Source organism: Nasonia vitripennis, chromosome 5, assembly GCF_009193385.2.
Source record: "Nasonia vitripennis strain AsymCx chromosome 5, Nvit_psr_1.1, whole genome shotgun sequence".
Lineage (NCBI taxonomy): Eukaryota > Metazoa > Arthropoda > Insecta > Hymenoptera > Pteromalidae > Nasonia > Nasonia vitripennis.
This window is the reverse complement of record NC_045761.1, coordinates 8,420,056-8,445,502: the sequence shown is the minus strand read 5'-3', so window position 1 is coordinate 8,445,502 and position 25,447 is coordinate 8,420,056. Positions and strand designations below refer to the sequence as shown.

The following is a 25,447-nucleotide window of genomic DNA, read 5'->3' as shown; positions in this document are numbered from 1 at the left end:
TGATATTTCTTGTATGTATAATATCGCGCTGGAGCCTTATTTCTTTTTCCTTATGTTATATATACACACACACACACACACAACTGGCGTCACCTTTTATATCGTCCGGCGCTCACGAATCCTGTAGGCAAATGAAATTCACATTCTTCATTCATCCGCGTGTACAATAGCATCTGGCTTTATTGTGAGAGGAAGCTGAATATTAAGGTGAATTTATTAATTTCCGAGTTTTCTCCGCCGGTTATATACACGCCGATATAAATCGGAATAAATTCTCAAACTGTCGTATTATTCAGTTTATTGAATTATATGTATACGTTCGCGAAATCACTAACAAGCTCATTAAACCGCGGAGGTATAATACAGATTGGTTTATATTTGCCAGTTCAAAATCGAATCGACCAACATTATTCATACGTTATCCTGCATATGCACAAAGTATTCGCGAGACTCTCCGTACAGCTTTTTTAGTTCAAAATTCCATTTCGTACCCCCTTAACTTCGCCGTATTACAAGTTGGATTGTTTGAACGTCGCCCCGATAAGCCGCTTTGAGAAAATTCGCTTTACAAAATTTCGTTGCCCTGCATTTTACCGAGTTTTTTAAAATCCCTGCACATCCCTCGGGGCTATGCAAATCCGCGATGTACATCGTACTTACACGATATGAGATTTTTTATTACAAAACTTTTTTTTACACACCGCCGGGTGTGCAACAATCGAAAGCTCGCTGCAAGCTCTGTTAATCGCTGCGTTGTAATTCAAGACGACGAGAGAGCTGAGGTCAAAAACGTTGGTAGGAGGCTTTCTTATTACTTCTGGCACTTGCTGAACTTTAAATAATGAATCTAAACTTAGTTGCCCGCGTGCCGCGTGAAATATGAGACAGCAATGCGTTTGAAGCATGCAATGCATACATACATCGCGAGCTTCCCAACTTGGATATTTTTGACGAATGGTTTTTTTCTTCGCTGCGAAAGATGACCTGCTTTCGAAGCATATGTACATCTATATCAGCGGAGAAAAATATGCACGTAACGATGCGCGTCGAGCAATTATCGATCAGCTCTCTGCAACGGCGTGTGAATTCATCAACGAAAACATCGCACACTGCAGTCATAAGACTCCAACGACGCGTCGAGCTTTAAAGCTCGTAACACACAGCAGCTGCGTGAAAAAGCTCGGGCGCCGTTTCGGCGTTCGTAAATTATAAAAACAGCCAGCTCCGCTGACAAACGTATCCCTCTATCCCGGCGCGCATGAAATATATTCTCGAAACTTCTATCAGTATCATCAGCGGAGAGCATCAGGAGAATCGCGTATACAGGAGAGATTTCGAAAACGCGACTCGCCTCATCCCCTTAATCTCTCTCGCTCCCTCTCAACATTCTCGTGGAGCTCACCTCCCACTCGGCCGCGTCTGTGCAAACTTTCGTTCCCGGGAAAGCAGCAGCAGGAGGAGGGGGAGGAAGCCCATTGTGGCCAGTGGTGCTGAAAGCTCGGCGGCACTAGTGGGGCTGCTGCTAGCGGCGGTGGCGGCGTCCCACTGGCATATGCCTTATTCATGGCCCAAAGAAAAGACAGAGGCTTGCTCTGCTCTTCTTTTGAAGCTGCTGCTGCTGCTGCTGCTGCTGCTGCTGCTGCTGCTGCTACCGCTGGTGATTTTCGCCCAGCCCTGCGAGCTGCTATTCCCACCACGGCAGACAGCTACTCCAGGCTAGACTCTTTACCCAGTGTCGCTGCAAGCTCGCCACAGACTAATTTCCGGTTTGATAATTTTTTTAACGCCTCGGCTCTTCTTCTTCTGCTTCTTCTCTCCGCGGTTCTTTGAGCCTGGCTCGACGACGGCCATTGTTGTGTGTTTTGGGCTTAGCTGTTTTTTTTTCCATTGTATTTTGTACTTCGATGTTGTTGAGAATTTCGGATTTCGACGTCTTGTGGTTTTTTTTAATTTATTGTAAATCGACCCACTATCGCTCAAACGTTGACCGCAAGCATTATAGCTTCAGTAGAGAAAGGCCGACTGTGGTCAGCCGCGGTGAGTAACACTTCCCTCAGCAAACCCATAAAGCTCCGCACAAATCGAGTACATAAAAAGCTTCTCTCAAACAATTCACATCCACTTATCGAAACGACGATAGCTATATACACACGCTCCCCAGAGATCTGACCTCTCCTCGCCGCGCTTGCATCCGAATGGGCTTTGTGAGACGAGAGACAGTCCGCGCGAGTGATTACCGAGAAGCTCATGCTCTGTACATGTATACACGTAGCCGGGGGAAGGAAAGCGCTGGCGGCGCACGTCTTGTGCAGTTTAGTTTGTGTATATATACATATATACATAGAGGCACACGAGCATCAACATGCAGCGACCGAAGCGTCGTCCCTTGAGGGACAGTTACTGCAGGAGAAGACGGACGAGGCGACTGCGTTTATATACACGTGTGTGTATGTATATGTACAGAGGAAGACTTCGATTATAGAAGCCGAGGCAAGTGCGCGACCACCGTTATCCAACCGCTCTTACATGAGGCTATACGATGAATTTATGCAGGACTTGCTGCAAGCTCGCTGTAATCCATATGGGGTGTATTTGTAATGCAGACCGCGAATCGTTGCGATGGCTCAAAAATAAGCGAATCTTTATGTTTAAAAGATTAACGATTCTTATAAATTTATAGTTATCATTTTGTGATTTAAAAACTAAATTCACGATTTCTTCTTACAGAAGATTTGCACGTGCTTCATATGCATTTCCAACGAATTTCATTCCGTGCAGATGGTCCAAAGTTCGTAACTTTTGCGACGGGGTAACCGTCTGTGTAGAAAAGTCCTCTCTCTCTTTTCCCCATGTTGCTCTCTATCCGAACTGCCCATGAGTTGATACTCATAATTATTGGTATGCATTTTAGATAGAAAAGAGCCGAGAAACAGCCGAGTAGCCGTAAGCCCGCACGGGAGAGAGAGAGAGAGATACCAGCCGCGCGACTACACACACACGCTGGAGCTCACGCACGCTCACACCTAAGCCGCTCGAGTCAGAAGATAAGCCCGCCGCCGGGAGGGGGAAAACCTCGCGCCAGGCCGCGGCAGCAGATACTATACTGCTACTTGTATGTGTGAGGCGTTGAGTGTGTGTAAAAAGAATATTCACCTATGTAACCTAAAGAATTATTTATTTGTAATGTATGACATGAGAGGTGGTATGATACAGTGTGAAAACCCAACGATCGCACGAGAAAACATATGTAAATCGCCAAATGTAACGGCACTAGACCGATAACTATGTATTGCGTTTGTGTGAGTACTCTAGGGAGGTGTACCGTCGCGCCTCGACCAGAGGATTCGCCCACTTGGTTTTTCGTCGCAGCCCAGAGAACATCCCTACGGTTGACCAGACATTTGTTTATTGAGAGTAGAGTAATATAAGAGTGCGTTATCCTGTGATTGTTATAAGAACGAGGGAGAGGTACGAGAGAGAACTTCAGCCGGAAGGTAGTGTTTAACGGTAATATTTATGATATATATTGAGTGTGAGAGGAATAAGCCGGACGTTGCGAAAGTCGGAACGTTACTGCCTCGTGGCAACATTTTTGACGAGCTGAGATTTGTAGTACCGGATAACTGTGCGAGCGTTGTGTGCGAAAACGGAAATTGTAGCTAGTAGAAAATATCACCTTAGAGCCTCGCGTTTATTATATTACCGCCGGTTTTTTTTTGTAAGTAAAGATTTGTGAAGTGATAATCAGTCGAGTGGTCTAAGCTTATTACTTCCTATTTTCCCGATCGAACTCCCTCGGAGAATAGAGTCTCGTAACTAGCCGGAGACGCGACCCCAAAACGTTCGCAGATAAATCGTCCGACCTGGCGCCTTCGAAATAAATACGGCCGGGCGTTAGTAGCTAATCACTGTTGCAAAGGAAAATAACGAGAGAAAAACTACCTCGTTACAGTGGCGCCCAACGTGGGGCACGGTCGTGGAAAATAATTTACGAGTGATAGTGTTCAGTGCGCGACATTTTGAAACGTGGCACCAATTTCGTTCAAAGTTAATCGTGAGCCGTGTCTAACTAAAATCAAGTGTATAAATAATTCCAATGAAGCAGAAAGTTGTATGATACTGCCGGAAAAATTTAAATTTTATTCGTGTAACCGCCAGAGAAAAATTTACTCGCCACGTGCTGACAGCCGCCGTGATCGCAAAAACTGGGGTTCTCAAATGTAAAATCATGGTTTACCTCAGTGCTCTTTTTCGATTATAGCCTAACAAAAGACGAGTTTGTGCATTGCTCTAACAGTCGGTTGAGTGTGCAAATTTTTCCCAACACGCAGTAGTGGAAATTCTGCCGAAAACCACTCGCCACGTGTCGATAGTCGCTGGGAGTGTAAAAACTGGGGTTCTCACAAGTGAAATCATGGTTTACAGAATTACGCCCTTTTAAACTTTACAGTGGCAATATACGGGTTTATTAATATTTTTACGGCCAATTGTGAGTGCAGAATATTTTCAGATTTAATACGAAGCCGAATTAAATTTTTTTTTCCTTCTTGCAAAATTCAAGTTGTAGTAGTTGAGAGAAAATTAACGTTTGACGGACCCGTTTTAAAATTTTTTTTTTCTTTTGCCTCGTTTAGAATTATAAAGGGATTCGAAACGAAGAAAATAAATTTTTTTTTGTCGTGAAAATTTACAGCCGTAATTTTCCGAAGAATAATTGGAGTTATAGAATTTTTAAAATACCGAGCAGTAGTTGAAGACGTCGAGAGTTGAAAAATAATTTTGTTTTTTTTCCCCTTTGTTGATTTGTTTGTTGAGAGAGTAGAAGCCGATAAGAATAGTGAAGAAAATTTTCTTTTGCCTATAGTCGCTTGATAATTGCTTAAAACAATCATTTTAGCCGAACAAAATTTTTTTTGAGAATTCAATGTCGGGAATAATTTTGTGATAGCCTGTTTGACTTGATTGGAAAGTTTTAAACTAAGATTCAATTCTAGCCATACTGCCGACTATCCTTAACCCCGAACGAGTTAATAAACAAATTTTGTGGCCCGATTGCGAGTCGAATCAAGCACTAGCAATGAAAGAAAATTAATTTACCCACTTTACTATTTAATTGCAATTGATGCAATTCATACCGATTGCACATAAATAATTATAAGTATTAATTGAAATGTATTTTTATGCTCATAATAATTTTGAATTATAATTTATACACATGCACGTTTTGAAGCCGAAAAAGTTGCGTACCAGCCAGACGATTAATTCGACAACTATTGTTTGCCTTTTCTGCCGAAAAATCCAAGTTAAGAAATTGGTCGAAGCTTGAAACGTTTTGAAATTAATAGTTGGAAACAATACTGCGAATCCTATCTACGAAATCGGTAAGTTGTCTCAATTAAAGCATTGTGATCGAGTTGTACGTCGGATCGTGACGACGAAAATAATTATTTTCCATACTGTTCATTTTACAAAAGTTTGAGTCATATAACGAAATTGTAGACACGTGATACAGAGTTTGTGTCGTACGTCAAAGCTGAGACCGGAACTTTTAAAATTTCTTAAAGTGTTGAGAATAATTGCTAACTGCGTCGTGGTTTGAAACTTGATTCAAATTCGTTTTCGAAGAATTCATTTACGGTGTAAATAATTATTTTGTTGTTGTTGAGAATTGATCAGAGATTTTAGGGCGCATGATTCGGATCTTTAAACAATTATTGCTTTTAGAATCGACGTATGAAATTTAAACCGGACTAAGCATTTATTTTGGAAATTGTCGGTAGCAGAAAATCCGTCGAAATAAGCAAGCGAGCATTGTTGAGGTCGAGATTCTAGATAGTGAACGAATTCGAATTTGTGCCCGAAAATTTCCTTATTTTTTTTTGTTTACCTTTGTACACGCTTGTAGCGAACTAGTCGGCTGAAAAATTTGATTCCAAGAATTTACTGTCAGACTTGTCGAATTTCTGCCTGAACCTTTTCGTTATTTTTGTTTACGTTCACGCTAAGTAAAGTACCCGCTGTTTGTATCGAACTAGTTAACGAATATTCGATTCCAAGAATTTACTGCCAGATCTTCCGAAATTACTGCCTAATTTACAACCAAAATTTTCCGCCTTGAGTCATGTTTACTGCCGAGACCAGCAACGATTTGTCAGTCACAGCCAATGTTTAATATTGTCAGACTTGAGAGAAGAAATTACAGCTGAGCAAAAATCCAAGCTGCTGTTTCGACGTTAAAATGAGTTCTCATTCAGAAATTATGTCAAAATTACGGAAGAGTCCAGAGGTGAGGAATCTCAGTCGAGAAATCCGAAAACTACATACAACCGAGTTGAAAGCCAGATTACGATCGCTGGGCGCTAACACGAATGGCCCTAAGGATTTACGCCAGGACAGATTGCTACGTGCAGTACTATGGTGCACCGGCTACCAAAAGTCAGTGCCATGGTACGATTGGGACAACGCCAAAGAGGAACCAACTCAATCGTCGGAAAATTTCACGAGTAGGCGCAATTCCAAGAGAAAACATGAACAAACGTATGGAGAAGAAACCGAGAAAATTCGAGTAACGAAGATGAAATCGCGTAGTGATTATGTTGATAGAGGTCAAGACCACGAAAACCAAGACAGTTCCAGCAAAGCCAAGCCTCAGCATCAGAAAGAGAAGGTGTCGAAGAAGAAGATTCGAAGACTACGTGGTCGAGTTAGAAGTCGAAACCGAGATCGAAGCCAGAGTTCTAACAGTAGTTCAAGTCGAAGCAGCCGTAGTCTGAGCAGTAGCAGCAGCTCGAGCAGCAGCAGTTCGACGAGCAGCAGTAGTTCAAGTCGAAGCAGCAGCAGTTCAAGTCGAAGCAGCCGCAGTCCGAGTAGTAGCAGCAGCTCGAGCAGCAGCAGTTCGACGAGCAGCAATAGTTCAGGTCGAAGTAGCAGTAGTTCGAGTCGAAGCAGTTGGAGTTCAATTAGTAGTCGTTCTAACAGCCGTGCAAGCCGAAATTCAAGTAGTAACAGCCGGAGCAGCAGCATTAGCAGTTTCGACAGCCGCTATCTAGAGCCAGAGTCGGATAGTGCTAAGAAGATTGCTGAGCCAGTAATTTACAGCTCGCCATTTGAGGATTGCCAAGTCTGTGGTTTCAAGGACGTAGTCTTTCAGAGCTGCCCAAACTGTGCAGAACTGAGAGTACTGTTGGGAAATGGCAACGCGGGAGCAACTCAGAGGTCGATGCTACCCGCACTGTCTCACAACAGACCTCTGTTGAAGTGCAGAAAACTGGGCATGCGAGGTCTGCGTTGCAGAGAGGTATGCCAGTTTTGGGAGGGGGAGGGAGTGGTCCAAGCCCACTAGTGTCGCCAGAGAAGAAGCTGAGAAGGAAACATCAAGAGATAGGGAAAGGAGATGTAGAAGAAGAGGAGAAATTTTTGGTGGACGAAGAGAAATTTAGTGTAAAGAAGAGAATTTTCGTAGAAAGGAGAAATTGTGTAGAAGAGAAGAAGAAGTGTCGTGTAGAAGAGAAGAAGAAAGGGTTTGTAGAAGAAGATAAGGAGGTTTTAGTTGAGAAGAAAGAAGAGAAGTGTCTGCCGGACGCTAACGTATCCCGTTGGCCGAACCGCAGAATTGCGGTTGAGAAGAAAGAAGAGAAGTTGCTGCCGGACGCTAACGCAACCCGTTGGCCGAACAGCAGAGGTGTAGCTGAGAAGGAAGACGATAAGTTGTTGCTGAACGCTAACGTAACCCGTTGGCTGAATAGCAAAGTTTTAGTTGAGAAGGAAGATGAGAAGTTGTTGCTGAACGCTAACGCAACCCGTTGGCCGAACAGCAGAGTTGTAGAAGAGAAAGAGTTGCTTGAAGAAGAGAAAGAGAAAGTTTTTGTAGAAGAGAAAGAGAAGTTGTTTGAAGAAGACGAAGAGAAGAGTAGTAGAGGTAGTGCAGAGAAGTCGAATCTTGAACTGATTCCAACTTCGAGTTTATCATCGCCCATGGTTACAGATCACTGTGAAGATACGAAAGCACAGCCAGTCATGTTGAGTCCAGCAGCTAACAGCCGTGGCAGGATTAGGGAAACCCTAGCTCAATACGAGAGGAAGAACGAGTCGGTCGAGGAATCGACATTCTTACCACTTACAAAATTGCAGACTAGAACCCAACCTCAACCGGCGTTACAGCCTGATCAAGTTAACAGACAAGATGCCAGTAGTACTTCAGGGTTTCAACCAGATGATAAAATCAAGAAGTGTTCGGAGTCAGCATTCCTGAATGAAGAGAAAATGCGTTGTAGAAGAAGAATGTTGGAGAGTGATGAAGAGAAGAAGACGTATGCGAATGCTGACGCAACCCGTCGGCTCAGCAACATCGTAGTCATGAAGCCAAGGACAACTGCTAGTGCTGTTACAGCCTGGCCGTCCAGTAGTGACGACGAGGAGGAGAAGAAGAATAGTAGATGTAGAGCAGTGAAGTTATGCAGTAGTGTGATTCCATCCTCAAGTAACGATTGTCTATCATCACATAAGGCTACCGATCGCCGTGAAGATACGAACGTACAACCAGTCCAGTTAAAATCAGCAGCTAACAGCAGTGGTCGAATAATGGACTCAATAGCTCAAGACGAGGTGAAGAACGAGTCGGGAGAGAACCCGAGGGATTCATCGCTCTCAATATTGCAGCCCAGAGCCAATTTTCAGCCGTTGTTACAGCCTGACCGAATCAACAGACAAGATGCCAGTAGTACTTCGGGATTTCAGCCAGATGGTGCAATCAAGAAGAGTTTGGAAGCCTCATTCGCAGATGAAGGAGAAGTGTTGGAGCAGAAAGATGTTGAAGAGAAGATCAAGAAAGAAAACATGGACGAGCAGACGAAGGAGGAGGTCGTGGGTTCGATGGTTGGAGTGGAGAGAGAAGATACTTGTGAACCTCTCAAGGACGAACTTACTGCCTGGGCCCTAACCGTAAATGAGCCAGAAACGCCAGAAGTGCAGCACTCGTGTCTTGAGCCAGCTCATGAAGAAGAGAGAGATTCGAAAGCCAAAAAGGAGAGAAGAGTTTTCGTTTGGACAGAAGTCAGTTGCCGAACGGTTTTCGATCGAGGAAAAAGTCTCATGGAAGTATACGTAGCAACCACGATCACTATGGCCACCAATAAAGGCGTTTGGCCAGAGGACGTAAGGAGAGGTACATATCGAGCCCTCTTCGATCGCGGCCGGAATCACAGCCAAACTTACAGCCAGTTACAGCCAGTAAAGTAAGTTTCCTCATCTAGACCGGGTTTCTCAACCCAAACTTTGTTGACTTTTTTTTATTCATTGTATAAGCTAATCAAGCCATTCTTACAGCCCTGCAGTCTCGAGATGGTAGTGTGAGGAGGAGAGAGAGAGAGGGACATATATTTTCCTTCCTTTGTAGTGTAAAACTGAAACATTCAGAGTATGTTTAGTTTTGGGAGGGGGAATGCGACGGGGTAACCGTCTGTGTAGAAAAGTCCTCTCTCTCTTTTCCCCATGTTGCTCTCTATCCGAACTGCCCATGAGTTGATACTCATAATTATTGGTATGCATTTTAGATAGAAAAGAGCCGAGAAACAGCCGAGTAGCCGTAAGCCCGCACGGGAGAGAGAGAGAGAGATACCAGCCGCGCGACTACACACACACGCTGGAGCTCACGCACGCTCACACCTAAGCCGCTCGAGTCAGAAGATAAGCCCGCCGCCGGGAGGGGGAAAACCTCGCGCCAGGCCGCGGCAGCAGATACTATACTGCTACTTGTATGTGTGAGGCGTTGAGTGTGTGTAAAAAGAATATTCACCTATGTAACCTAAAGAATTATTTATTTGTAATGTATGACATGAGAGGTGGTATGATACAGTGTGAAAACCCAACGATCGCACGAGAAAACATATGTAAATCGCCAAATGTAACGGCACTAGACCGATAACTATGTATTGCGTTTGTGTGAGTACTCTAGGGAGGTGTACCGTCGCGCCTCGACCAGAGGATTCGCCCACTTGGTTTTTCGTCGCAGCCCAGAGAACATCCCTACGGTTGACCAGACATTTGTTTATTGAGAGTAGAGTAATATAAGAGTGCGTTATCCTGTGATTGTTATAAGAACGAGGGAGAGGTACGAGAGAGAACTTCAGCCGGAAGGTAGTGTTTAACGGTAATATTTATGATATATATTGAGTGTGAGAGGAATAAGCCGGACGTTGCGAAAGTCGGAACGTTACTGCCTCGTGGCAACATTTTTGACGAGCTGAGATTTGTAGTACCGGATAACTGTGCGAGCGTTGTGTGCGAAAACGGAAATTGTAGCTAGTAGAAAATATCACCTTAGAGCCTCGCGTTTATTATATTACCGCCGGTTTTTTTTTGTAAGTAAAGATTTGTGAAGTGATAATCAGTCGAGTGGTCTAAGCTTATTACTTCCTATTTTCCCGATCGAACTCCCTCGGAGAATAGAGTCTCGTAACTAGCCGGAGACGCGACCCCAAAACGTTCGCAGATAAATCGTCCGACCTGGCGCCTTCGAAATAAATACGGCCGGGCGTTAGTAGCTAATCACTGTTGCAAAGGAAAATAACGAGAGAAAAACTACCTCGTTACACTTTCGACAGAAGCTTAAAAGCTTAGAAAAAATTAGGATTCAAGATCGCAAGCGCAAGCCTAAATTAACCCTAGATCGATCGAACGATCCGATACAGAAGACACTGCACAATTATTCTTATAGGACCAAGTCGAGCGCCGACTAATAACACAGTCGCGCGCGGCCGTATACAGTAATCCTAAAAAATGTATCACGCGCGGCGCGGCCCTATACACATACGGAAAGCGTCGTCGGCGTTTAGCCCGCAAAATATTTGTAAATCTCGAGTATAGGCGAAGGAGAAGAAATCGGTCCGGCATAAAAATCACAGCAGCCAGTACATAAGCATAATTCCGGAGACTGTCGACTACGCGGCGGGAGAGGGTAATGAATAATAGCCGCCACGTAGTAGTCTCCTTTTTCTCCCTTCGACGATCGTTAGCCCGGCACACACACACACACACACACATATATATACATCTCCGCTTTTTCGTATTCATGTCTCCTCATGGAGAGAGAGGAACGATGAGAAATCAAGAATTCCATCGGCTTTTCGCCCCTACCCTTCGATCCACCCACGCAAAAGTGAGAGAGAGAGAGAGAGAGAGAGAGAGAGAGACTCTGTACTCCCTCGCTCCGGCTTTTTCATCCCCCACCACTTTTCCTCCCTTCGAGCGAGTATATATATATATATATATATATATATATATATATATATATGCGCATACATACATCTTCAGGGAGTAGTTTCGATTCTTATTCCGGAGGCGAGCGGGCGAGAGAGGGTTAGCGTCGAGCTCCAGCAGAGCTTGTCATTCTCGTTTCTACATTCATAATTCTTGTTTACGATTGGCTTTGCCGGAAGATATGCGGACGCGTGTTCTCTCGTTTTATTCTTCCGTAGGTATGAATTTACGAGCGTTTTTTCAAATTATTGAAAAAAGAGTTTCGTTTGCTTTGAGCTTTTTTTAAGTTCTACTTTGCGCTTCCCATTTTTGCTCTCCGCTAGCGCGTACATCCTGCTTTTCTTTCCGAGGCAGTTTACTCTAATAAAAATAATGTCTGGCTCGCGACTTTTCGAAACTCTGTATACAAGACGCTGCGCGCGACTTTTACTACTTTACACTACTACTTTTGATTTATACAAAATTTGCGACGTCGATTAAGTCGAGCATTAATTTTACTTAATTTTTTTTTTTTTTTTTTGAATCTTCATCGAGATAAGAACGAGCTTTCGGCGAGCAACGCAATTCCCAAGAACGTTTCGGAGAATTCATTAAACGCGCCACGAGGGAGCGAGAGGTGACAGCTCTCCCTTGTAAATGAAAAAGACGAGGCAGGGTATAAGCGTCGAGTGAATCTTCACAAATGATTAAGTAAGTGGCTGAAGGGAGTAGTACAAAGGACCTCTCGAGAACCAAAAAGGATAGCTACGTCCAACTGTACGCATTATCTCCGCAGCTTCAACGATGGATCACTCGCTTTTAATCACGCTGTACTTTAAATTATACGCGCCTTGCCTCCGGCACAGCTGCGAGAAGAACGTATAGAGCGAGTCGCAGAAGAAAAAAAGGAGAATAACTGACGGAGAGTCGTTCCAGAAAAGTTGACCTTCTTATCGAGGCTGCTTCGACGACGAACGCAATTTGCGATCTCGAAAGGGGATGAAGAGGATTGCTGCGATTCGATTTGGGGGATGACAGCAGTGTTGTTGTTGTTGTTGTTGTTGTTGTTGTTGTTCTGGAAGTCTCGCTTCGTTTTCTTCGCGAAGCTGTATACGTTTGATTCAATCGGGAGCACGACAGAACTGCGATGATTCGCTCGACCCGAAATTCATCGATATCAAAGAAGAAATGCAATCGTTAATTAAAACACAGCGACCTGGCCAATCTGGGAACACGAGAGTCCTTTCGAAAAAGCCAATAGACTATCCCAGACTCGAATGAAGAATTTCACGAGGTATAAAATGAATCAAATCCACATCAATCCATTCCCCATATATCCCAAAACGAGGACCTGAAGAAAAAAGAAGAAGAGAAAGAAAAATAATAGTCCGCAGCTCGTCGAGATGGAATGAGAAGAGAAAAAGGGAGAATATACGCGTCCATCACATTGTGTCTCGCATCTATGCCGCACACACACACACACACACACACACAGTCCCTTTTTTTGTCCACGTCGATCGCATCCTTTGACTTTCCTCCGCGACATCCAAGAGGCCGAAAAAAAGCGCAGCGCGCGCGTGTGCGTCTGCCACAGCTCTGATGGATCGAGTCGTGCGCGAGAAAGGCTGCGAGATGGATGACTCCCCAAAAAGCCTATATATAGCACGAACACACACACAGTCCTTCTCTCTCTCTCTTTCTCTCGCCGAGTGTATACGCGTTAAATTAATTAAGGCCGAACGCGATTCATCGACTCGTGTGCAGTTTTATGATCCGCCGCGAGCGTTACTTTCTCTTTTTTTTGTATGGATTTTCGTGTACAGCAATCGCACTGTGGAGAAAGAGGAGAGCGTGTCTGGAATATACTACGCTTTTATTGAATCGTCTCTCGCGCGTTAAAGTTTTTTTTTTCACGAGACACACACGAGATTTAGCGGTATTAAGTTATGGCTCGCGGAGCTTTTAGTTTTATGGATGCTTTTTTAAGTAGTCGCGTGTCGTGTTCGAACTCATAGAGATTCATCATTCGGGCCACCGAGAGAATACCATACGATTCTTTTCGTCCTCTGTGTTTTCGTACAGCGTCGATATTCCATTACCGATTCATCTCTCCGCGTACACTGTCACAATATTTTCTCCGAGACGCGCCGCGGTATAAAAAGCCATTAATCAATCATAACGCGATGAGCTGTGGGTATATAGGTTTGTTTGCACGACTATACAAGCTCCGAGAGAGGAGATTCGGCCGACGTGTTTACAGAGAAAATATTATGAATTCGCGCCGCGTTTTCTTCGCGCCACACTATACACGAAAAAGCGAGAAAAAATAACACACCGTGTCCAGCGCGGTCAATTCCAGCAAGAACGTATAACAACTCGAACGATTAACTCGCGTGTACATCGGGCGAAGGGAAATCAGACGGGGAATCCCCGGGGGACGCAGTGCTACCAACCAGCGCGAGAAAAGAGATGTGAGTAAATCTCTTCGCTGCAGCGTGAGAAGTTGAAAAAATCCGCACAGGCCCCCGTGAGAAGCAATTAATTCGAAATATTACTCGGTATAACGAAATTTAGTAATTAGTTTGAAAATTCAAGTGTAAGGCTATTAAAAGTTGAAATCGCAAGCGCGTCGAGGCAGTCCTTATTTGCAAGCTCGCTCTTATACTTGAGAGGCAAACAAGCGGAAGCTCTCGTTAATTAATATACCCCCCTCTCCGTCAGGGGGGTATTTAGCTGCGCGAGAATATAATGCGCTTCCTTTATTGGATCCGGCGAAATAATCGAAACTGGTGTGTATGTGTGTGTAGTATACACGGGAGCAAACTGTTGATCGTATTTTCTCTCTTTTATGACCCATAACATCGTCGTCGCCGCTGCCGCTGCTGCTTTCGTGTCTCGCATATGATTTACCAGTCGTTAGTCATCGTCGCACGAAATTTACTGCTTTCCTCAAACGAAGTCAGATAGGGAAGGTGGATCGATGTGTAAAGAGAGATAAGTAATCGTTGGCGGCTGTATAATTTATTCATGAAAATAAGCCCGGCTTAATGTATGCGCGTAAAGAGACGGGAAGAGAAGGAATATATATATATATATATATATCCGGATTCGATAAAGCAAACGTTTGTCGAGTTCTTTATGAGTCTCGAGACGTAGACACACGCGAGTACAGAGCCAGATCTTGCAGTCGGACGAATCCTGATGGTATATAGCACGAGGAAGGAAGGGAGAGAGTTTCCAGGACAACGAATCGAACGACTGCGTACGCGAGGAGGAATCCTCGTCGCGTAAATTTATTCGCGCGACGAATCACATCTCCCAACGCAGCTCTCGGGGTATTTACGAGCTTTTTAACGTCTCGGGCCATGAAAGCTTAAAAGGGCATAAACGTCGGGAAATTATCCAACCGGAATCTTGGCGTTTCTCCTTCTAAATATGCCTCGCGGATCTTTCAGACACGCTCTTTCTCTGCTTATCTGCTTCACTCGGAAGAGCCCGCGGCTCCGCGTCTTTTCTTCTTCTTTTATTTATTTTTTTTTTGCGTTAGTTCATGAGAAGTATTCTCAGCTGCTTCTGCGATCTGCGCCTCGCGCCGTGCATATTCCAACTTTTCCTCGCCGTGATGGAATCACGCCATAATATCCCGGAGCTTTTTTCGCCGGAGCGCGTAAACTCTTTTTATTTCCAAGGCGCTTCCTTCCGAAGAAGAGAAATTCTCGCGGCGCTGCAGACCTACTTTTCGATCACCGCGTTAATTCGAAAAGGCTCCGGGGGTATATCAGCATAGCGACGAAGAAAAGCGACTCACTTCCGAGGCAATAAAGCAAAACAATAAAAGTCGCGGGGAGAGCAGAAGTTGAAAACGCATATTTCCATTACAAAGTCGTAAAAAGTGTGCCGCGCGCGCGCCCGTAAAGATTTCCAATAACTCCTTACGCGTCGCGTGGTAGAAAAAAGCTCCTCTCTCTCTCTCTCTTACTCTGTTTCCGCCCCCCGCGCCCCCGATCGAAACGTTGAAAGCGAGGAAAAAAAGAAGCGGGAATAAATAATGGAAGCCGTTTCCGCGAGAAAGTCCGGCTGTTTACATCCGTGGATCAGCAGCAGTACTTGAGGTCGTCGTCGCACAGACATACGCATATCCCTTTGTTCGTCCGTCGTCATCCCCTAATCGCGCGGCTGGCTGGCAAAAGAGGCTACACATACGAAAGATGGGACGAGAGAGGAGTCTCTCGCGCAGTCGCTCTGTCGTGCGCGCGGATAGTGGCGCGTGTTTCCTGCGAAAAGCTCGCTCGCTCGCTAGCGGCGCATTGAGCTTGCGATTGGCCGGGCTCTCGTGCGCGCGCATAGAGTCCCTCTCTCTCTCTCTCTCTCTCTCTCTCTCTCTCTCTCTCTCTCTCTCTCTCACTCACTCACTCTATCTTCGTCTCGAGGGTGTGTCGTGCGCGCGCGCGTCTCTCTCCCTCCATTGTTGGTGCTGGAAGTACTGCGCGCTCTCGTCAGCTGAAAAGGAGCGAGCGAGCTGGAGCTTTCAGTAGCCGAGCGAGCGCTTAGCCGAGCTCGCTGCGACGCTGGTTGTGTGCGCGCGCGAAAGAGACCGCGAGAGAGGAGAGGCGCGAGAGAGAGAAAGAAGCGGCTATAGCGTGTAGGTGCGGGCGGTGCTGCTCTCTCTCTCTCTCTCTCCATCCCTGCGTGTTCATGGAAAGAGCAGCAGCAGCAGCAGCAGCAGCAGACAGCAGCGGGCGAGGCAAACGGAAGCGAAGACGAGCAGCAGCGCACTAGTGCTTGTGTATACTAACACACGAAGAGAGAGGGACGCGGAGGAGAGTCGCCATGTCGAGGAGGAACAGCAGCTCGCTGTACCGCGGCGGCCGAGCCAGCTGTGGCGGTGGCTTCGAGCCCGCTGCGGAGGAAACCTCGCCGAGCTTGCAAGCTCTGCCCCGTTCGAGCAGCCAGAGCGCCCGCGAGTGATCGCTTCTGCTCCTCTCTCTATACTCATCGCCCTACAACGTTATTTTGTTATCTCTCTCTCTCTCTCTCTATCTGTCTGTCGGCCGCGCGTGTTTCCTTCTCTCTCTCTCTCTCTCTCTCTCTCTCTCTCTCTCTCTCTCTCTCTCTTTCTCGCTCTGAGGCCCGAGCTGCCGTGTGTATGTGCCGCCGAGCAGCTGACGAGCTCCGCATGTAGAGGGAGAGAGGAGTGTCGGGGAGAGAGGGACGTCAGTGTTATAGTGTGCAAAGAGAGACGACGACGGCGCCGCCGACGAGCTGCAGGACGGGCCAGCTCAGCCATGCCCTGATTCGCGAGCCGAGCCAAGCGCCTTCATGAACCTCCACTGCCCTGACTCGTCGAGTGAGTAACAAGTGCCAAGTTTCACCCTATAGCTCTGTACCTGCGCCTTTTCCGCTGATCCTTTGTTTGTTATCATTTCTCCCTTGACGCTTGACTCGCGCAGCGCCTCGAACCTGTTGTGTCGAAGAAACGCGCCCTGCGTGACTCCCTCTGGAGGATATAGCCCGCGCGCGCGCGCGTGTGTGTGTGTGTATGGGCGGCGAGGGGTCGGGAGAGGACAATTGATTTTTCACGGTGATTTTCGGGGCTGCAGATATAAACGCTCTTGACTCGCCCGACGTCACGTTTGCTTTGGATTAAACTCGGCTCCTTTCCAGCTGCTGTTCCCTCAGGATCCCCGTCGCTTATCGCACGCGTGCATGGGCTCTCACTTTTTTTGGCTCCGCTTGTGCGTAGTAGCTGCCGACGAGGCGAGTCGAATCCGCCTCGGCTACTTTTCTCTCGTGTAATGCGCGTATGCGCGTTCTTTGTTTACATCGTCCTCGGGATTCGACGCACACGAGGTGAAAACGGTGAGAAGGACGTATAGTACCGCGAGTGAAAACCGCGAGCTAAAGATACGATGATCCCCGTGGGCGGGGACGCGGCGATAGAATCGGGCGGTGAATTATTAACCCCCGACGAGGCGGATAAACTTTCGTTTATCCGGTCGTCGAGCGCGCAGTGGAACAACCCGATTCGCGGACATCCATCTCGCAACTTTTCCATACGTGCGTTATCGTATAAGTTTCTATTGTCATATACGAACGAAAAATGAAATCACGTTTCTGTATAACACAGTTGACGAGTAAATCGAGTATTACGTAATTACAGGAAAAGGGATCGCGTCGTTACACTTAACGAATTCGGCTTTTGTCGGGCTAATTGAAAGCGGCCGAGTGCCTAATCCGAGTATCTAGCTATATCTCGGGCGGCTCTCTGATATAATAACGGTTAATTAAAACGCCTCCATCGGGGAAGGATTCCGAGATAGGCTTGCAGCTTTTTTTTTTTTTTTGCACCTGCCATAATCGAGCGGAATAATACACTCGCGGCGGCTGCTGTTGCTTCGCTTCCTCGGAGTGTGGTATACATTGTGGGGGGGGGGGGGGGGGAAATTTTGTAATTCAAATGAAGTCGTCTCTCTGCTCCCCTGTTTTTCCCCGCGCGCGGCGGCGGCGTTTCTCCGGTTATAATTTCCTTTGAGCTGCTGAATGTTTAAACGGCTCTCGGGGGTAGACCTCGAGGGATACGACGGACTAATTTGTTGTATCGGTATATAGTGTTTTGTTCGCCTTCGAAAGGATAAATCCTGTACGCGCTCGCAACAAGTTTTATCGTCGCCAGTGAATTGCCAACGAGTCGAAAAAGCGGCTATGCGCTTTTTTGTTTTCAACCGCAACGCTTTAACGTAATTTTATCGCGGAAAATTTCGAAATTGCGCTCTCGCGAATTCAGCAACGAGGCGTTTATGTACACGAAGAGCGGAATCGCGAGAAAACGCGAAATTCCGATCCAGAGGCAGAAATAAGCTGCCTAGAAAAGTCGTCCCGCTATCATTTAGCGGGGACGAACGACGAGAGGAAAATGAATTTACGAAGGACGAGAGGGAAATACCAGCAGCGAGGAGTTATAACTCGAACTGACCCCCACGAGGAATAGTCGCTCGTGAATTTAAACAAAATTAAGGTTATTGAAATAGCCCGTATATGTAGCGTATTACGCGGAGCTCGCTTTTGATATACGTCCGATGCGATACATATGCATTGCTATTTATCTCCGCTGCGAGATGGAGGAGGAACGTTTTCACTCGGATGAAGCTGCGGATCTGAAATTCATGCGATGCACACATATACTGCGCCCGTCCGACCGAACACGCCTGTTACTACTTGCTCGAATTAAAGACGCTCTCGCTGTGTTATAAACTCGCTATATATGGAGATTATTTGACTCATTTTTTTTTTCGTTTTTCCGTTGATGTCGCTCGCTCTCGGGAATCGCCTTGAAAATCGGCGTAAATTATGGACGGCTATATACAGAGTGCGAGAGGAATCTCGAATCCCTTAGGTGTGCGCAGCTTTCCTTTATGTCTTTCTCTCTCTCGCTCTCTCTGTCTCTTCGAAAAATTGCAGTTTAAGCTTATATAACGGAAGAGGGAAATATGAGTCTATATACGTTTTAAAAGCGCTCTTCCTCTCTGCCACTTTGTCTCTTTTACTGCCTACGCGCTCGCGCGCGGGTTACACATTCCGCGTGTGTGTGCGTGTGTGTGTGTGTCTTTCGTATGTATTCTTTTCTCTTGAGAGAGGGAGAAAGCTGTGCGCTTTTTATTCGACGATTTCAAATACAAGGAAGGTCTGGGAAATTGATATCCTTTGTCGATATTGTCGCCCGCTTGAAAGTTGATAACGTGTGAATTGCGTTTGTTGGATAATTTTGCATCGGTGCGACCTTGACAGTGAGCGAACACGCACTTTTCGGCTATCTAGTTACCGACTGGCGACGTTGGGTGGCGCATGGACACTTTTCTATTTCCCTCATCCAAATCTGCGCGTCCGAGTGTTCACGTCGAGTTATACTTTATTCATACGTAATAATAGAGCTATCGGTTCGGATTGTATGCCTTAGCTGCACAGCGATAAATAATCGATGCCTAATCTGCGAGAAGGTCGTGCATTATTGAACGGGAGCATTATTACATTCTCGGAAAAAACGTTTATAGCCATAACCCATTAACCACACGGCGGCGGCATCGAGAAATTTCAAATAATTCAGTCTTACCTCAGCGGTGGCTCTTGAATTCTTAAAATAAAAATCAATTATCTTACCGCGTCGCAAATAAAAGTAACTGTAACGTCGCAAAAAAGTAACCCGCCCTCTAACAGCGCACGATTTCTCCTCGTTCTTTTTTCGAGAAAACTTTCCGCAGACTCGAATTCCCTCTTCCCATCCCCATCAGAATCCGATAAACGTCATCGGCGGTAACGAGCTACAAGCTCTCGCTCCTCTTAGAAATTTCAAAAGAATCGCGTTGTCGGAAAATCATCGGTATCCGATCACACACACACACACACACACACACACACACACAACCTCTCGGCAGAAATAGGTTCGGGTATGCAGTAAAAAAAATATAACGATATGTCTCTCGGAAAAAGAAAACACGAGAAAGGGAGAGAGAGAGAGAAAAGTAGCCCAGTTCATTTAGCGGCAGCTCATTCTCTCGTGAGCCCGAGCTATTTGTATGCGCCCTTAGGAGAAACTCGGCTCTCGCAGCGCGCCATCAAGCCGATGAAAATTTTCGAGAAAGCTACCTCTCTCTCTCTCTCTCTCCCTCTCTCTCTCTCTCTCTCTCTCTCTCTCTCTCTCTCTCTCTCTGTATACTCGTATAACCAGAAGCCAGAACGAGAGAGAGAGAGAGAAAGCAACGGCGAAGAATGGAGTCGGTAAATAGGAGAGGAAGAGGGGGTGGATTTGACGTTATCCCGGCGTATCTCCTTGGCGACGAAAACTCCGCTCTCTCTCTCTCTCTCTCTCTCTCTTGGCAGAGTTAATGTGCGCACACGGCAGCATAACGATCCGACGACGTCGAGGGAGGGAAAATACGAAATAAGGAAGTTTTATTGAAAGGAAAACGCGCGCGACGTCAGATCGATGCCACTTCATTTAGCGCACGAGCTATATACCTATACGCGCGCTATTTTTCTCTTCGCTGCGCACATATAGTATAAAACATACGGTATGCGCGTCTTGTCGCGACTTATTCGATTCTTCACATTTCAACGTTTCGCGAGCGGTTTTACACCTGGTGGACGTGTAGTTTCAAGCGCCGCTGCACGCTTGGTTAAAAGGCGAATGTGTCAGTCGGGAGAGACGTCCGCGAATATGTGATAAGATAATTCAAATTGCGCGCTGATTCGGCTTCTTTTCTCGACAATACCGCCGATAACACTTGAATTAGCAATTTCACTCGGCGTTATACGAGAGGGCTGTAAAACGAACGAGGGAGAGCTATTCTGTTTTTAAGTTATTACTACGGGCCGAGATTAGCTCGGCAGATTGAATCTTTACTGCTTCGTTCGCTCGATTGTTGATGCTCGGTATAGGAACGAGCGAGATATATTTCCTCGCGTTTGAAATATATTATATACAAGTGTTAGCTAATTTTGCAATTTTGGTCTAACGACGATGAATTCTCCTTCTCGGAAATTTCATTTCTCTAACAGCCCTATATACTGAAGCCATACGGGAATTGCAGCAGCGACGCTCCTCGAATTACATCAAGACTTTTCCTTTATCTATCCCGGTTTACATTTTTCGTTCAATATTCTAATTTTCTCCCATTGTTTCGCGCGCTTTACCGCATCTAGAATTTTAACGAGAGGCATACAAACTCGCCCCGGTTATATTCGCTCTATTCTCTGATTCGACGATGCATCTGATAAATAAAAATAAGCTCGCCTTTCATACGCTACAATACAAAGAAAGCCGCGCCAGATTCCGCGGTGAAATTTTTGGAATAACGTTTCTCTACCCAGCTAGAGAGGGAGAGAGAAAAAAAAGAGAAACACACACAAGCTGCGGAAATGAAAGGTCGACGAATTAAAACCCTCTGGCTCTTTCATCCAATACGCTATATACCACGGACGCGCGCGCTGCAAGCTCCACATGGACGATTGCAATTAATCGGGCCATACCGTCAACTCGCTGCGCTAAAAAAAAAATTGTAATCGCGCGCTTTGCCGGGGAGAAACTATCGGTTCGACGATAGCGAAATTGGACTCCGATCCCTATGTATATCGAATTCGAATTCTCTTTTATTCGCTTTCGGCCTTCGGTGAGCAACCGCATGATGATGATGATGATGATGATGTACGTGTATCATCGGGTGGATCAAAGTTATTTCGAATTTGTAACGAGTCGAGCTTTAAGATGAGGGCCGGAACGTTATAGCGGAGCGAACGAGCTTTCATAATGGAGCTTAATGAAGCAACGATGAAACCTAGCCGCAATTGGCTTTCGATTAACATGTATATACTGGGGCTTAGTACGTATACTATATAACGCGCGCGGGGTATAATCCCGTGGGTCGGAACTCGGCTATTATGATAGCTTTACGGGCGTGTGCGAGGAAATCGTGTTTTTTGATTTGGCAAAATTGATAACTTGGATACATCCTGCCTGCCGACGAAGTTCCGACTCTCTAAACTCTCGTAAAAATACACAAAGCCGCCGTGCTATCGAAGCTCAACGCTCGGAAAGTAACCACTCGCGCGTGTTTGATGATCTTACACCCATTTCTATTATCAAAATTACGAGGTCGTCATACCATCGCAAGCTCTCTTCCAAAATGCACAAACCAAAAATTCACAGCTCCAGGCTCGAATTTTCCCAGGCGATCCAGCACGCGGCATGCGTGAAATTCGTTAATATATCAAAGCCTGTAGCAGCTCACTTGCGTACATAACCCCTTGAGTGTAGGGAGAGAGAGAGAGAGAGAGAGAGCTGTAAAGCCGCAAAAGCCGTAGCCGCCGCGCGGAGGATTCCGACACGAGAGACGAGAGCGCGAGCCAAAGCCGCAAGAAAAACAGCCTGACCTACAAAGCGTTAGCTCAAAGGGACAGCGAGAGTATAACGCAGTAGAGAACACCCTATAAACGTGAGAGAGAGAGAGAGAGATGGTCGAGTGTTGCCATTGAAAACACGCGGAAGACGTCGCTCGTCATCGCCGCGGAATCTATTTTCACCTCCCCATACGTCCTCTCGAACTTTCGCCGACTTTTTTTTTCGCTCTGTTACATACGTGCGATGCGAGTAGTAGGGGGGAGGAGGTCTGGGGAACGAGAAACGAGGCCGCGGATGAAGGTGGAAAGGCCCTATCCTCGGGGCGAAAACGGAATCGCCGGCTGGGCTCTCTCGGTGTGTATAGAGGCTACTTCATCCCTCGAGTGCGGCTCTGCGCGCGATGTTTATTCTTGTTTGACTTTTTCGCGCTTCTTTCTTCCTCTGTGTACGTTTGCCCTGTATTGCGAAAGCTTTTGCGTACCGTCTCTGTGTGTCGTCGTAAGGTGGGAATTTTGTTTGAATGACTGGCTGTTATTGTCTCGTTGACTCGTTTCTTATGCTTCGGGTATACGCGAGATGAGCTTTTTACGCTGTGCGAATTAATTCATGCACATTGCAAAATTGAATCGGAGTAGCTTCTACGATATTTTCGCTCCGGAACTCGATACCTCAATCTCACGATATTACACAACGATCAACCCACGTAAGCCTTCTTCATAATAATCCACAACGCGAAACTCACGAGGTACTCTATATATATATATACGTATACATTTTCGCTAATAGCCCTGCACTCACGCGCATTAGCCTCTTACACACGCAACGGAGCTAATTCCTCATTACTACGCGCAACAATGCGAGATAATCGCTGAGCGAAATATTTCCAGCTCAGCCACTTGATTTTCCCTCGCGAAACGAAAGCCACCCCGACGAGCACACTTTGAAAGCTCTCTCTCTCTCTCGCGCGCGCGCATCGTTGTTTTCTGTTTGCGCGCAATTCAGAAAGAGCCGCGGGAAATTCAATTATACTCCGTTGTACCGTTACGTCTGGGTGAAAATCTCTTTGCATCGTCGATTTCCGCGAAAAACGCTTTGTTGCTCCCCTTTTACACTCGCGCATTACGTAGCGCGCGTCTAAATAATTTTTCGCGCAGTAATTAATTCCGGCGCGCGCGAAACGTCATTTTAACTCGCTTCGTATATACCGTTATACTTCCTCTAGATTGCTCTCGGATTCAATTTAGATCGCTTGCCCTGCAGCCCCTCTTTAATGCGTGGAGCTGTGCTCTGCTGAGAGGGATGCAAGCTTCTTTTTTTAGTTTTAATTTTTTTTTTTTTAAACGAGCCGCGCACGTCGTCCCCTTTGCTTTTTCTAATTTAGGTGCTGCGCACGCGTTAGTTGGTGAATGCGAACGGAGCTTTAGAGCTTTTTTCTGGATGGTATGAATCCTGCTGCTGATGTGGTTTAGTGTTTTATGGTTATTATGTCGATAGTACGGACTGAGTTATTGCACAACAAAGGAGAAAATCCGCATTGAAAATTTTAAAGATTAACCAAATAATAACGACCTCAAGCCCCTCAATATATACAGAAACTCCGTGAACGACCGCATGTGCTCCGATAAACATCGAAAGATAGTAGCGCACTAAAACCCCATACCCAATATACACCGATCCGATGATATAATACACACTGATCCGCGCAATTATCACGGGATAAAATAGCCGCCTATAAATCATAAAAAACGAAATCGGCTAGTGATTGAAAAGAGCGGGGGGACGACGACGATTTCGCTTTATATGGGCGCGCCGCTCGCAAGCTCCGACTCTGAAAGCGCGTGCGCTCCTCTTTCTCTCTCTCTCTCTTCCTCGCGCGCCCTCTCTTTCACTCTCCCCCCGTTATTGACCAAAATATGAGCTGCGCGGCGATGAAATTACGTTCTCGCGTATACACGTATGTGTGTGTGTGTGTGTACTCTGTACCGTATCGCGCGCGACGCTGTCCTTCGAATTGACTTTTTCTCGGAGGGGGGTTGGGACAGATACGTTGCTGGAATTTTAAGCTCCGTATACTCTGCTGTGCAAGTACACTTGTCCATTGTTTTATCCGCGACGTATCGATTCGAAATTGTGTATAACTGGTGGTCGCTGCCCGGAATGACAAATTCCGCGTACGCGACCCGGGCGCTTTTCGATGAAATTTTTCGTTTATTGATTTATCAAGTATTACACCTATATTCGCGTGAGAGAAATGCATGATGATTAAATATCCGTCGCGGAAGTTTATTTCGCCTACGTGATGTGTGTGCGTCGCAAAATTCGATTCGCGATCGATGCAGAATTCCACAGTAAATTACACGCTCGTCAGCCGTATGTGGACACAGCTCTCACTTTGCCCATCAGAGATTCGATAATCCGGTATACTAATTTGCTTGAAATCCGTATACCCGCGAGCGTCAAACACGTGACGTGTGCTGCGACGCCCTCTGCGAACGCGCGCACACACACACACACACACACACACGAGGCTATACACAGTCGAATTGTAAATGAAGCTTCGGACGATCTTCAAAGGATCAACCGTATTAATACGAGCTGTATACATCGTCGCCAGAATATAAATCGAAATTAGAGTTTAAGGGATTACAGATAGCCGCACAGGCTCGAAGCTTCCACGCGGACGAGTCCAGTTTACGTTATACGCTCGCGACGCGTCAAAGAGCTCATTCCTGCCCTCCTCTAAAAGCTTTAGTCAATATATAAACCCTAATATATACGTATAGAATATACGTACATAACGCAACCGTTTTTCGGCCACAGCGATCCATTATTCCGAACAAGTTTCCCGATCTCCGACACACACACACACACACACACACACACACACACACTTATACACAGTGCATAAAAGATCGTAGGATCGAGAGAGGGAGAGTATACGATCGCATTGATCAAGGCTCACTCGCGCGCTTCGATTTGCTCGAAGAATGAACTTCTAACTCTCCGGCACAGGAAAGCAATCAAAACTTCAATTTATTGCGGCTATTGTTCTCTCGCGGACGAGATTAATATCGTTCCCGCTCGCCTATATACTACTGCACTCGCTCTCTCGGCCCCTCGTGCCTTGTGCCGGCCTGATTTAAGCCGAAGACTCGCGCGCGCTTGTTTTTCCATTCGCCGCGTCGCCCGGAAAATCGACTTGTGTATAGGCGCAACGCTACAGTCACCCCCCTGTAGCCGTTGTTGTATAGAGAGCGAATTGCGCCGGATGATGATTTTCCGAATCGTATATACCTGCGAGCTTGTGTATATCGTCGGTTC

General features: G+C 46.1%; 3 protein-coding genes and 1 long non-coding RNA gene across 19 annotated transcripts in view; 3 read left to right on the top strand and 1 right to left on the bottom strand.

Moving 5' to 3' along the window:
- Window positions 1-25,447, bottom strand: part of LOC100118598 (MICAL-like protein 1) — a 100,011-nt gene that overhangs the window by 70,462 nt on the left and 4,102 nt on the right. The gene's annotated exons all lie outside the window — the stretch shown is intronic.
- Window positions 1,428-3,750, top strand: LOC116417717. Its single transcript, XR_004227981.1, has 2 exons — window positions 1,428-1,766; window positions 2,912-3,750. It is a non-coding gene; the product is annotated as an uncharacterized LOC116417717 (long non-coding RNA).
- On the top strand, window positions 6,235-10,390 carry LOC116417713 (caldesmon-like). The gene is made up of 2 exons (XM_031932360.1): window positions 6,235-9,233; window positions 9,552-10,390. The coding sequence occupies exons 1-2, from the start codon at window positions 7,300-7,302 to the stop codon at window positions 9,553-9,555; spliced, it is 1,938 nt and encodes a 645-aa protein (XP_031788220.1). The 5' UTR covers window positions 6,235-7,299; the 3' UTR covers window positions 9,556-10,390.
- LOC100118674 (regulator of G-protein signaling 9) overlaps window positions 15,743-25,447 on the top strand; it is a 28,570-nt gene continuing 18,865 nt past the window's right edge. For 7 of the 14 annotated variants that reach the window (XM_032600112.1, XM_031932349.1, XM_031932348.1 and 4 more), the window contains exon 1: window positions 15,744-16,582. The gene's annotated coding sequence lies outside the window, so the exon portion shown is untranslated. Of the gene's footprint in view, window positions 16,583-25,447 lie in introns of all 14 variants that reach the window. The other 7 variants (XM_032600113.1, XM_032600114.1, XM_031932341.1 and 4 more) reach the window with 4 other exon arrangements.